General features: G+C 38.3%; 1 protein-coding gene across 1 annotated transcript in view; it reads left to right on the forward strand.

Moving 5' to 3' along the window:
- LOC100624435 (cytochrome P450 2C42-like) overlaps positions 1 to 12,555 on the forward strand; it is a 53,759-nt gene that overhangs the window by 27,108 nt on the left and 14,096 nt on the right. Inside the window, 2 exon segments of the mRNA XM_021073709.1 lie at positions 1,058 to 1,221; positions 1,223 to 1,246. Coding sequence (XP_020929368.1) covers positions 1,058 to 1,221; positions 1,223 to 1,246 — 188 coding nt within the window.

A 12,555-nucleotide genomic window follows, 5' to 3' on the forward strand; every position in this document is an offset into this window, starting at 1 on the left:
ATTTATATATTTAAGGTGTACAAAGTGATGATTTCATATATGGACAAGTTTTGAAATGATTTCCACAATCAAGCTTATTAACGACTAAGCAAACTTCAAGGATGTAATACAGTATTGTTAACTATAGTCACCGTGTCATTATTAGATCCCAGAACTTGTTGATCTTATAACTGAAAGTTTGTATCCTTTGACTAACATTTTCCCATTTCCTCCCCCCCAAGGCTCTGACAACTACACCCTTCCCTCTTAGTTTCTATGAGTTTGACTTTTTTATTTTATTTTTGTCTTTTTGGGGTCGCATCCATAGCATACGGAGGTTCCCAGGCTAGGGGTTGAATCAGAGCTGCAGTCGCCGGCCTGCACCACAGCTACAGAAATGCCAGATGTGAGCCACATCTGTCACCTATACGACAGCTCACTGCAATGCTGGATCCTTAACCCACTGAGTGAGGCCAGGGATTGAACCTGCATTCTCATGGATACTAGGTAGATTCGTTTCTGTGAGCCATGACAGGAACTCCGAGTTTGACTTATTTAGATTCCACATATAAGTTAGATCATGCAGTTTTTGTCTGTTCAAGTCTGGCTTATTTTGCTTAGACATAATATCATCCAGGTTCATTCATCTTGTTGCAGAAAGCAGAATTTTCATCTTTATTGGCTGCATAATATTCTCTGTATACACCATCTTTTCCTTATCTCTTTATCCATTGACAGACACTTAGGTTGTTTCTGTATCTTGGTTGTTGTCAGTAGTGTTGCAGTGAACACGGGAATGAAAATACCTATTTATCTTTGAAGCATTTTATTATTTCTATTTGTATTAATCCTTATGCTCATATAGGTGTGTATAGATTTATCTCAAAGACTGCCTTGTGTGAAAGTCATTTGTACCTATAATTAGACAACTCAGTCTCTGTGTCTAGATGTACTTCTGAGCATGTGAGTGATGTTTATAATGATGTTGGGACACCTTTGCAGAGCTCCATGTATCCCTGAATTGGTATGCTAATATGTTAAACCTCTTTTTCCATCAGTCTTACTTGTGTCTTATCAGCCAAAGTGCAGAAAGAGATTGACTCTGTGATTGAGAGACACCGAAGCCCCTGCATGCAGGACAGAAGCCACATGCCCTATATAGATGCCGTGGTGCATGAGATCCAGAGATACATTGACCTGGTGCCCAATGGCCTGCCTCACGCAGTGACCAGGGACATTAAATTTCAGAAACTACTTCATCCCCAAGGTAAGATTTTTTTCTAGTGAACTCAATGCTCTTAAAGTTCCCATGTTCACAATATGATTTCAATTCAGTAGATGAGAGAATTGCAAAAATCATACATGTGGTGGGTTGATGGGTTTTGTGGTGTTTGTCTTATGTGGCTATGAGTTTTTATTTTTTATTCTTTTTTAAATATTATTTTTTATTATTATAGTTGGTTTACAATGTTCTGTCAATTTTTGCTACATAGCAAAGTCACCCAGCCATAATATATACACACTATTTTCTCATATTTTCCTCCATCATGTTCTATCAGAAGTGATTAGATATAGTTCCCTGTGCTCTACAGCAGGACCCCATGCTTATCCAATCTAGATTACTTTGTACGTAATAATCCCAAACCCCAAACCCGCCAGGTCATCCCACTCCCTTGCCCTCCCCTTTGGCAGCCACAAATATGCTTTCCATGTCTTTGAGTCTGTTTCCGTTCTGTAAATAGGTTCATTTGTGCCATTTTTTATATTCCATGTTTAAATGATATCATATGGTATTGTCTTTCTCCCTCTGACTTTCTTCACTTAGTGTGAGAGTCTCAGGTTCCATCCATGTTGCTGCAAATGGCATTATTTTGTTCTTTTTTATGGCTGAGTAGTATTCCATTGTATATACATACCACGTCTTCTTAATCCATTCATCTGTTGATGCTCATTTAGGTTGTTTCCATGTCTTGGCTATTGTGAATAGTACTGCAGTGACCATGTGGGTACATGTGTCTTTTTCAACAAAAGTTTTTTTGGGATACATGCCCAAGAGTGGAATTGCTGGATTATATGGTAGTTGTATATTTTGTTTTCTGAGGAACCTCCATACTGTTTTCCATAGTGGTTGTACCAGTTTACATTCCCACCAACAATGTAGGAGGGTTCCCTTTTCTCCATACCCTCTTCCGCATTTATTTGTTGTCTTATTCGTGATAGCCATTCTGACTGGCGTAAGGTGGTATGTCATTGTAGTTTTGATTTGTATTTCTTTAATAATTAGTGATGTTGAGCATTTTTTCCTGTGGCTATTGGGAAAATTGTCCATTTAGGTCTTCTGCTCCTTTTCCAATTGGGTTTGAGTTTTACTTTGCTGTTGACTGTGTGAGTTGTTTGTATACTTTAGAGATTAAGCCTTTGTAGGTACTACATTTGCAATTATTTTATCCCATTCCTTAGGTTTTCTTTTCATTTTTTTAATGGTTTTCTTTGCTGTGCAAAAGCTTGTGAGTTTTATTAGGTCCTATTGGTTTATTTTGTTTTTATTTCTAATGCTTTGTTTGGGAGACAGACCTAAGAAAACATTTGTAAGGTTGATGTCAGAGAAAGTTTTCCCTATGTTCTCTTCTAGGAATTTTTGTTTGTTTTGTTTTGTTGCTTTATAGGGGACATACGGAAATTCCCAGAATAGGGGTTGAATTGGAGCTACTGTTGCTGGCCTACACCAGAGCCATAGCAATGCCAGATCCAAGCCATGTTTGTGATACACACCATAGCTCATGGCTCTTCTAGGAGTTTTATGGTAGTTTTATGGAATTTTATGGTGTTTTGTCTTATGTGTCTGTCTTTTTTGTTGTTGTTGTCTTTATAGTGCCACAGCAGCAGTGTATGGACATTCCCAGGCTACAGGTTGAACTGGAGCTTCAGCTGCCAGCCTACACCACAGCCATAGCAAAGAGAGATCTGAGTTGTGTCTGCAACCTTCATTGCAGCTCATGGCAATGACAAATCTTTAACCCACTGAGAGCCAGGGATCAAACCCTCACAGGTACTAGTCATGTTTGTTACTTCTGAGCCACAATGGTAACTCCATGTTTAAGTTTTTAAGCCATTTTGAGTTTGTTTTTGTGCATGGTGTGAGGGTGTGTTCTAGTTTCATTGATTTACTTGCAGCTGTCCAGTTTTTCCAGCATCACCGGCTGAAGAGACTGTTTATTTCCTGTTTTATATTCTTGCTCCTTTGTTGAATATTCATTGACCCTATGTGTTTAGGTTTATTTCTGGATTCTCTGTTCTGTTCCATTGATCTGTATGCCTGTTTTGTACCAGTACCATGCAGTCTTGATTACTGTAGCTTTGTAATACTGTCTGAAGTCTGGGAAAGGCTTGCTTGTTGTTTTTTTCTCCTCAGGATTGCTTTGGCAATTTTGGATCTTTTATGGTTCCATATACATTTTTGGATTATTTGTTCTAGTTCTGTGAAGAATTTCATGGGTAATTTGATAGGGATTGCATTAAATCTGTAGATTTCTTTGGGTAGTATGACCATTTTAACAATATTAAATCTTCTAGTCCATGAGCATGGACTATCTTTCCATTTCTATGAATCCTCTTCAATTACTTTGATTAATGATTTATACTTTTCAGCATATAAGTCTTTCACTTCCTTGGTCAGGTTTATTCCTAGGCATTTAATTTTTTGGGTGGTGATTTTTTAGAAGTGTTGTGTTTTTGTATTCCTTTTCTAGTATTTATTTCACTGTTAGTATACAGAAATGCAACTGATTTTTGAATTTTAATATTTTATCCTGCTGCTTATTGAATTCATTGATCAGGTCGAGTAGTTTTTTTTTTTATTACTCAAATGAATTTATCACATCTGTAGTTGCATAATGATCATAACAATCCAGTTTCACAGGATTTCCATCCCACAGCCCAAGCACATCCCCCCACCCCCAAAACTGTCTCCTCCGGAGACCATAAGTTTTTCAATGTCTGTGAGTCAACATCTGTTCTGCAAAGAAGTTCAGTCTGTCCTTTTTTCAGATTCCACATGTCAGTGAAAGCATTTGATGTTGGTGTCTCATTGTATAGCTGACTTCACTTAGCATCATAATTGCTAGGTCCAGCCATGTTGCTAAAAATGCTGGTATTTCATTCCTTTTAATGGCCGAGTAATATTCCATTGTGTATATGTGCCACATCTTCTTGATCCACTCCTCTGTTGATGGACATTTAGGTTGTTTCCATGTCTTGGCTATTGCAAATAGTGCTGCAGTGAATATCAGAGTACATGTGTCTTTGTGAGTCATGGTTTTCTCTGGCTAGATGCCCAGGAGTGGGATTGCTGGATCAAATGGTAGTTCTATTTTGAGTTTTCTGAGGACTTTCTATACTGTTTTACACAGTGGTTGCACCAATTTACAATCCCACCCACAGTGTACTAGGGTTCCTTTTTCTGCACACCCTCTCCAGCACTTATTGTTTGTAGACTTTTTGATGATGGCCATTCTGGCTGGTGTAAGGTGGTTCCTCATCGTGGTTTTGATTTGCATTTCTCTAACAATGAGTGAAGTTGAACATCTTTTCATGTGTTTTTTGGCCGTTTGTCTTCTTTGGAGAACTGTCTGTTTAGATCTTCTGCCCATTTTTTGATGGGGTTGTTTGTTTTTTTTGGTATGGAGCTGCAGAAGGTGTTTCTAAATTTTGGAGATGAATCCCTTGTGAGTTGTTTGATTTGCAAAGATTTTCTCCCATTTTGTTTTGTTTAGTCTTTCCTTTGCTGTGCAGAAACTTTGATGTTTGATTAGGTCCCATTTGTTTGTTTTTATTGTCAATACTCTAAGAGGTGGATCTGAGGAGATGTTGCTGTCGTTTATGTCAGAGAGTGTTTGGCCTGTGTTTTCCTCTAAGAGTTGTATAGTGTCTGGTCTTATATCTAGGTCTTTAATCCATTTGGAGTTTATTTTTGTGTATGGTGTTGGGGAGTGTTCTACTTTCATTCTTTTCCATGTGGCTGTCCAGTTTTCCCAGCACCACTTATTGAAGCGGCTGTCTTTTCTCCATTGTATATTCTTGTCTCCTTTGTCATAGATGAGTTGGCTGTAGGTGTGTGGGTTGAATTCTGGGCTTTCTATTCTGTTCCACTGATCTATATGTCTGTCTTTGTGCCAGTACCGTATGATGTTAATGACTGTTGCTTTGTAGTATGGTCTGAAGTCCAGGAGCCTGATTCCTCCAGCTCCATTTTCCTTTTTCAGGATTTTTCTGGGTCTTTTTTGCTTCCAAACAATCTTTAAAATATTTTGTTGGAGTTCTGTGAAAAATGTCCTTGGTAATTTGATAGGGATTGCATTGATTCTGTAGATTGCCTTAGATAGTATAGTCTTTTTGATAATATTAACTCTTCCAATCCATGAGCATGGTATATATTTCCATCTGTTTGTGTCATCTTTGATTTCTTTCATCAGTGTCTTATAGTTTTCAGAGTATAGGTCTTTTGTCTCTTTAGGTAGGTTTACTCCGAGGTATTTTATTCTTTTGGATGTGATGGTAAACGGGATTGCTTCCCTAATTTCTCTTTCTGATCTTTCATTGTTAGTGTAAGAAATGCCATCGACTTCTGTGTATTAATTTTGTATCCTGTTACTTTGCCAAATTCATGGATGAGCTCTAACAGTTTTCCAGTGGAATCTTTAGGATTCTCTGGGTATAGATCATGTCATCTGCAAATAGTGATAGTTTTACTTCTTCCTTTCCAATTTGGATTCCTTTTATTTCTTTTGCTTCTCTGATTGCCGTAACTAGGACATCCAAAACTATGTTGAAGAGTAGTGGTGAGAAAGGACATCCTTGTCTTGTTGCTGATCTCAGTGGGAATTCTTTCAGCTTTTCACCATTGAGAATGATGTTTTCTGTGGGTTTGCGATATATGGCCTTTATGATGTTGAGGCGGGTTCCCTCCAGGCCCACTTTCTGAAGGGTTTTTATCAGAAATGGGTGTTGGTTTTTGTCAAAGGCTTTTTCTGCGTCTATTGAGAGGATCATATGGTTTTTATTCTTCAGTTTATTAATGTGGTATATCACACTGATGGATTTGTGGATATTGAAGAATCCTTGCATCTCTGGGATAAATCCCACTTGATCATGATGTACAGTCCTTTTAATGAATTGTTGGATGCGGTTTGCTAGTATTTTGTTGAGGATTTTTGCATGTGTGTTCATCAGTGAAATTGGCCTGCAGTTTTCTTTTTGTGTGGTATCTTTGCCTGGTTTTGGTATCAGGGTGTTGGTGGCCCCATAGAATGAGTTTGGGAGTATCCCTTCCTCTGCAATTTTTTGGAATAGTTTCAGAAGGATAGGTGTTAGCTCTTCTCTAAATGTTTGATAGAATTTGCCTTGAAGCCATCTGGTTGGTCCTGGACTTTTGCTTGTTGTAAGTTTTTTTTTTTTAAATTATGTCCAATTTATTAAGAGTTTGGGATTAACAAATACACACTACTCTATTTAAAATGGATAACCAACAAGAACCTACTGTATAGCACAGGGTAAAGAATCTGAAAAGAATATATTTATAACTGAATCATTGTGCTGTACACCTGAAACTAACAGAACATTGTCAATCCACTATACTTCAATTTATTATTTCTTTATTTCTTCATTTTTTTTCTTACACTAAATTTCTTTTTTTAAATTTCTTTCCCACTGTAAAGCAAGGGGATCAAGTTATCCTTACATGTATACATTCTTTCCCCCCACCCTTTGTTCTGTTGCAATATGAGTATCTAGACATAGTTCTCAATGCTACTCAGCAGGCTCTCCTTGTAAATCTATTCTAAGTTGTGTCTGATAACCCCAAGCTCCCGATCCCTCCCACTCCCTCCCTCTCCCATCAGGTAGCCACACGTCTATTTTCCAAGTCCATGATTTTCTTTTCTGAGGAGATGTTCATTTGTGCTGGATATTAGATTCTAGTTATAAGTGATATCATATGGTATTTGTCTTTGTCTTTCTGCCTCATTTCACTCAGAATGAGATTCTCTAGTTCCATCCATGTTGCTGCAAATGGCATTACGTCATCCTTTTTTATGGCTGAGTAGTATTCTATTGTGTATATATACCACATCTTCTGAATCCAATCATCTGTCGGTGGACATTTGGGTTGTTTCCATGTCCTGGCTATTGTGAATAGTGCTGCAATGAACATGTGGGTGCATGTGTTTCTTTTAAGTAGAGTTTTGTCTGGATATATGCCCAAGAGTGGGATTGCGGGGTCTTATGGAAGTTCTATGTATAGATTTCTAAGGTATCTCCAAACTGTTCTCCATAGTGGCTGGTTCTCCAGTTTACATTCTGTGGAAGTTTTTTATTTTTATTTTTATTTTTATTTTTTTTGTCTTTTTGCTATTTCTTTGGGCCACTCCTGCGGCATATGGAGGTTCCCAGGCTAGGGGTCGAATTGGAGCTGTAGCTGCTGGCCTACACCAGAGCCACAGCAACACAGAGTCCGAGCCGCATCTGCAACCTACACCACAGCTCACAGCAATGCCGGATCGTTAACCCACTGAGCAAGGGCAGGGACCGAACCCACAACCTCATGGTTCCTAGTTGGATTCGTTAACCACTGCACCACGACGGGAACTCCCGGTGGAAGTTTTTTAATCACAGTTTCAATTTCAGTTCTTGTGATGGGTCCATTCATCTTTTCTATTTCATCTTGGTTTAGTCTTGGAAGATTGTAGTTTTCAAGGAATTTGTCCATTTCTTCTAGGTTTTCCATTTTATTGGCATATAGTTACATATAGTAGTCTCTTATGATCCTTTGTATTTCTGTGATGTCTATTGTTACTTCTCCTTTTCTTATTTCTAATTTCATTGATTTGAGTCTCTCTTTTTTTCTGATAAGATTGGCTATGGGCTTATCAATTTTGTTGATTTTTTCAAAGAACCAGCTTTTTGTTTCTTTGATCTTTTCTGTGGTTTTCTTTGTTTCTATTTTGTTGATTTCTGCTCTGATCTTTATGATTTCTTTCCTTCTACAAACTTTAGGTCTTGTCTGTTCTTCTCTCTTGAGTGGCTTTAGATGTAAAGTTAGCTTGTTTATTTGAGCTTTTCCTTGTTTCCTGAGGTGGGATTGTATTGCTATAAACTTTCCTCTTAGAACAGCTTTTGCTCCATCCCGTAGGTTTGGAGTTTCATACCTTTGTTGTCATTGACTTCTAGGTATTTTTTAATTTCCTCTTTGATTTCTCCAGTGATCCATTGGTTGTTTAGGAGCATGTTGTTTAGTCTCCATGTGTTTGTGTTTTTTGCAGATTTTTTTCTTGTTGTTGATTTCCAGTCGTATAGCGTTGTGGTCGGAAAAGATGCTTGATATCATTTCAATTTTCGTAAAGTTACTAAGGTTGGATTTAGCCTAGGACGTGTCAGTCATAGGGAATGTTCCATGTGCACTTGAGAAGAATGTGTATTCTGTTGCTTTTGGATAGAATGTTCTATAAATATCTATTAAGTCCATCTGGTTTAATGCATCATTCAGGGCCTGTGTTTCCTTACTGATTTTATGCCTGGATGATCTGTCCATTGCTGTAAATGGGGTGGTAAAGTCCCCCACTATTATTGTGTTATTGTTGATTTCTCCTTTTAAGGTGAACCTATGTTGGGTGCATAGATATTTAAAATTGTTATATCTTCTTGGATTGATCCTTTGATCATTATGCAATAACCTTCTTTGTCCCTTAAAATATTCTTGAATTTAAAGTCTATTTTGTCTGAGTATTGCTATTCCAGCTTTCTTTTGATCCTCATTTGCACGAAATATTGTCTTCCATGCTCTCACTTTCAATTTGTATGTGTCCCTAGACATGAAGTGGGTCTCTTGAAGACACCATATATATGGGTCTTGTTTTTGTATCCATTCAGCCAGTCTGTGTCTTTTGGTTGGGGCATTTATTCCATTAACATTTAAGGTAATTATTGATATGTATGTTCTTATTGCCATTTTATTAATTACTTTGGATTTGTTTTTGTTGCTCTTTTTGCTTTACTTCTTCTTTTGCTCTCTCCTCTTCTGGTTTGATGACTATCTTTAGTGTTGTATTTGAGTTGATTTTTCTTTGTTTGTGTATCAGTTGTAGACTTTTGATTTGCAGTTACTCTGAAGTTTTGATATGAGTCTATACGTATATGAGATTGTTTTACATTGTTGTTCTCTTAATTGCAAGTTCATTTCCAGTGTCATGCATTTGTACCCACCTCTTCTCATGATTTCTGATTTTGGTGGTGTAATCGTGCCTGGATGATTTCGTCTCTTTACTGTATGTATACCTTTACTGGTGAGCCTTGTCATTTGTGGAATTTTTGTTTCATGTTGCTGTCTTTTATTTTCTGCCTAGAGAAGTTCCTTTAGTATTTGTTGTAAGGCTGGTTTAGCATTGCTGAATTCTCTCAGCTTTTTCTTATCTGTGAAGGTTTTTATTTCTCCTTCAAATCTGAATGAGAGCCTTGCTGGGTAAAGTAATCTTGGTTGGAGATTTTTTCCTTTCATCACATTGAGTATATCATGCCACTCTGTTCTGGCCTGCAGAGTTTCTGTTGAAAAATTTGCCGATAGCCTTATCGGGGTTCCCTTATATGTTATTTGTTTCTTCTCCCTAGCTGCTTTCAAGATTTTCTCTTCATCTTTAATTTTGCTCAGTTTGATTATTATGTGTCTTGGGGTGTTCCTCCTTGGGTTTATTTTATATGGTACTCATTGTGCTTCCTGGATTTGAGTGGGTGGTTCCTTTCCCATGTTAGGATAGTTTTTGGCTGTTATCTTTTGGAATATTTTTTCTGTCCCCGTCTCTCTCTCTTCTCCTTCTGGCACCTCTATGATATGGATGTTGCTGCGTTTAATGTTGTCCCAGAATTCTCTGAGACTCTCTTCATTTGTTTTCAATCTTTTTTCTCTTTTCTGTTCTGCATCCATAATTTCTACTAATCTGTCCTCCACCTCACTTATTTGTTCTTCTGCCTCCTGTATTCTGCTGTTAGCTACTTCTAATGATTTTTTAATTTCAGTTATTGTATTTTGCATCTCTTCTTGTTTAAGTTTTATATCTCATATCTCTTTGCTCAGTGTTTCCTGTAAGTTATCCATCTTTGCCTCCAGTTTATTTCTAATGTCTTGCATCATCTTTAGCATCAACAATCTAAAGTCTTTTTCTTGGAGGCTGAGAATCTCCTCATGGCTTAGCTGTTTTTCTGGGGGTTTTCCTTTCTACCTCATCTGAGTTATAGTTCTCTGTCTTTTCATTTTTATAGGTTTTTGGTGTGGTGGCCTTTTTACAGATAATAGAGTTGTAGCCTCTTGTATTTATGGTGTTTGTCCTCCTTGTGGCTGAAGTTGGTATAGGGGCTTGCTGTAGGCTTCCTGATGGGAGGGGCTGATGCCTGCCCCCTGGTAGGAGGAGCCTATTCTAATCCCTCTGCTGGGTGGGGCTTAGTCTCTGGATGGGATTAGAGGCAGCTGTGCGCCTGAGGGGTCTTTAGGTAGCCTGTTTACTGAGGGGTGGGTCTGTGATCCCACCTGGATTGTTGTTTATCCTGGGGCTTCTAAGCACTGACTGATGGGTGGGGCCAGGTTTTCCCAAAGTGGCCACCTCCTGAGAAATGCACAGTGCTGAATGTTCCTGAGAGCTTTGCATCCAATGTCCTTCCCTCATAATAAGCCACATTCACCCCTGTTTTCCCAGGATGTCCTCCAAGAACTGCAGTCAGCTCTGACCCAGATTCCTATGGAGACATTGCTTTGCCTTGGGACTCAGTGAACCTGAAAGTCTGCGTGCACCTTATAGGAATGGGTTCTCCGTTTCCCCCAGTCCTGTGGAGCTCCTGTGCACAAGTCCCACTGGCCTTCAATGCCAGATGCTCCGGAGCTCTTTCTCCCAGTGCCAGATCCCCACATGTGAGAGTTTGATGTGTGGTTCAGAACTCTCACTCCTGTAGGTGAGTCTCTGTGAACCAGTTAGTTTCCAGTCTGTGGGGCTTCCCACCTGGGAGGTATGGGGTTGTTTTTATCATGAAATCACCCCTCATACCTCTTGTTGTGCCTCCTCTTTGTCTCGTGGAGTAGGATATCTTTTTTAAGGTTTTCGGTCCATTTGAGTGAAGATTGCTCAGCCATTAGTTGTGAATTTTGTTGTTTTTAGGAGAGAAGTTGAGCTCCGGTCCTTCTGTTCCACCATCTTAGTCCCATCTCTCTCAAGTAGTTTTTGTTTGGATTCCTTTCATTGTATAGTATCATAACATATGCGTAGAATGACAGTTTTACTTCTTCCCTTCCACTTTAAAAACTTTTATTCATTTTGTTTGTCTGATTACTGTGGCAAGGACGTCCAACACCATGTGGAATAAAGTGGTGAGAGTGGGCATCCTTGTCGTATTCGCAGTTTTAGTGGGAAGGCTTTCGGCTTTTCTCCATTGAGGGTTATATTGGCTGTGTGTCACAGGTGGCTTTTATTATGTTAAGATATGTTCCCTCTATACCCATTTTGGTAAGCGTTTTTAATCATGAATGGATGTTGGATTTTGTCAAATGCTTTTTCTGCATCTATTAAGATGGTCATGTGGTTTTTGAGCTTTCTTAGGCTGTAGACATTGATTGTTTTGTATATGTTGAACCATCTTTGTGAACTTGGGATGAATCTCACTTGGTCATTATGTAGGATCTTTCTTAGGTATTTTTGGATTTGGTTGGTTAAAATTTTGTTGAGAATTTTTGCACCTATATTCATGAAAGATATTGGCCTATAACTTTGTTTGGTAGTGTCTTTGTCTGGTTTTGTTATCATAAAATATCTTTGGGAGTGTTCCATCTCCTTCAATCCTTTGGAAAAGTTTAAGAAGGATGGGTATAAGTTCTCCTTTGTATGTTTGGTAGAATTTGCCTGTGAGGGCTCAGATCTGGTTTTGCTGTGGCTGTGGTATAGGCTGGCAGCTGTAGCTCTGATTAGACCCCTAGCCCGGGAATCTCCATGTGACACGGGTGTAGCCCTAGAAAAGACAAAATGACAAAAAAAAAAAAAAAAAAAAAAAAGAATTTGCCTGTGAGGCCAACTGGTCTTGGACATTTGTTTGTAGGGAGTATGTTTATTATATATTCAGTTTAATTTCTAGTGATGGTCTGTTTAATTGATCTATTCTTCCTTGATTCAGTATCATCTCTGGAAAGTTGTCCATGTCTTCTAGGTTGTCGAATTTGTGGGCATATCATTCTCTTTTATTTTTTATTTTTTGTATTTCTGCATATCTGTTGAGATTTCTCCTTTTTCCTTTCTCATGTTGTTTGTTTGAATTCTTTCTCTCCTCTTCTTGGTGAGCCTGTCCAGAGGTTTGTCAATTTTGTTTACCCTTTCAAGGACCCAGCTCTTGGTTTTATTGATTTTTTTTTCTATTTTCTGAATCTTTCTTTTAATGATTTCCTCTTTGGTCTTTATGGTTTCTTTCCTTCTGCTAAATTTAGGTTTTTTGAGGAAAGCCTGTATCACTATGAACTTCCCTCTAAGAACTGCTTTTGAGGCATCCATAGATTTT

Source organism: Sus scrofa, chromosome 14 (assembly GCF_000003025.6).
Source record: "Sus scrofa isolate TJ Tabasco breed Duroc chromosome 14, Sscrofa11.1, whole genome shotgun sequence".
NCBI lineage: Eukaryota > Metazoa > Chordata > Mammalia > Artiodactyla > Suidae > Sus > Sus scrofa.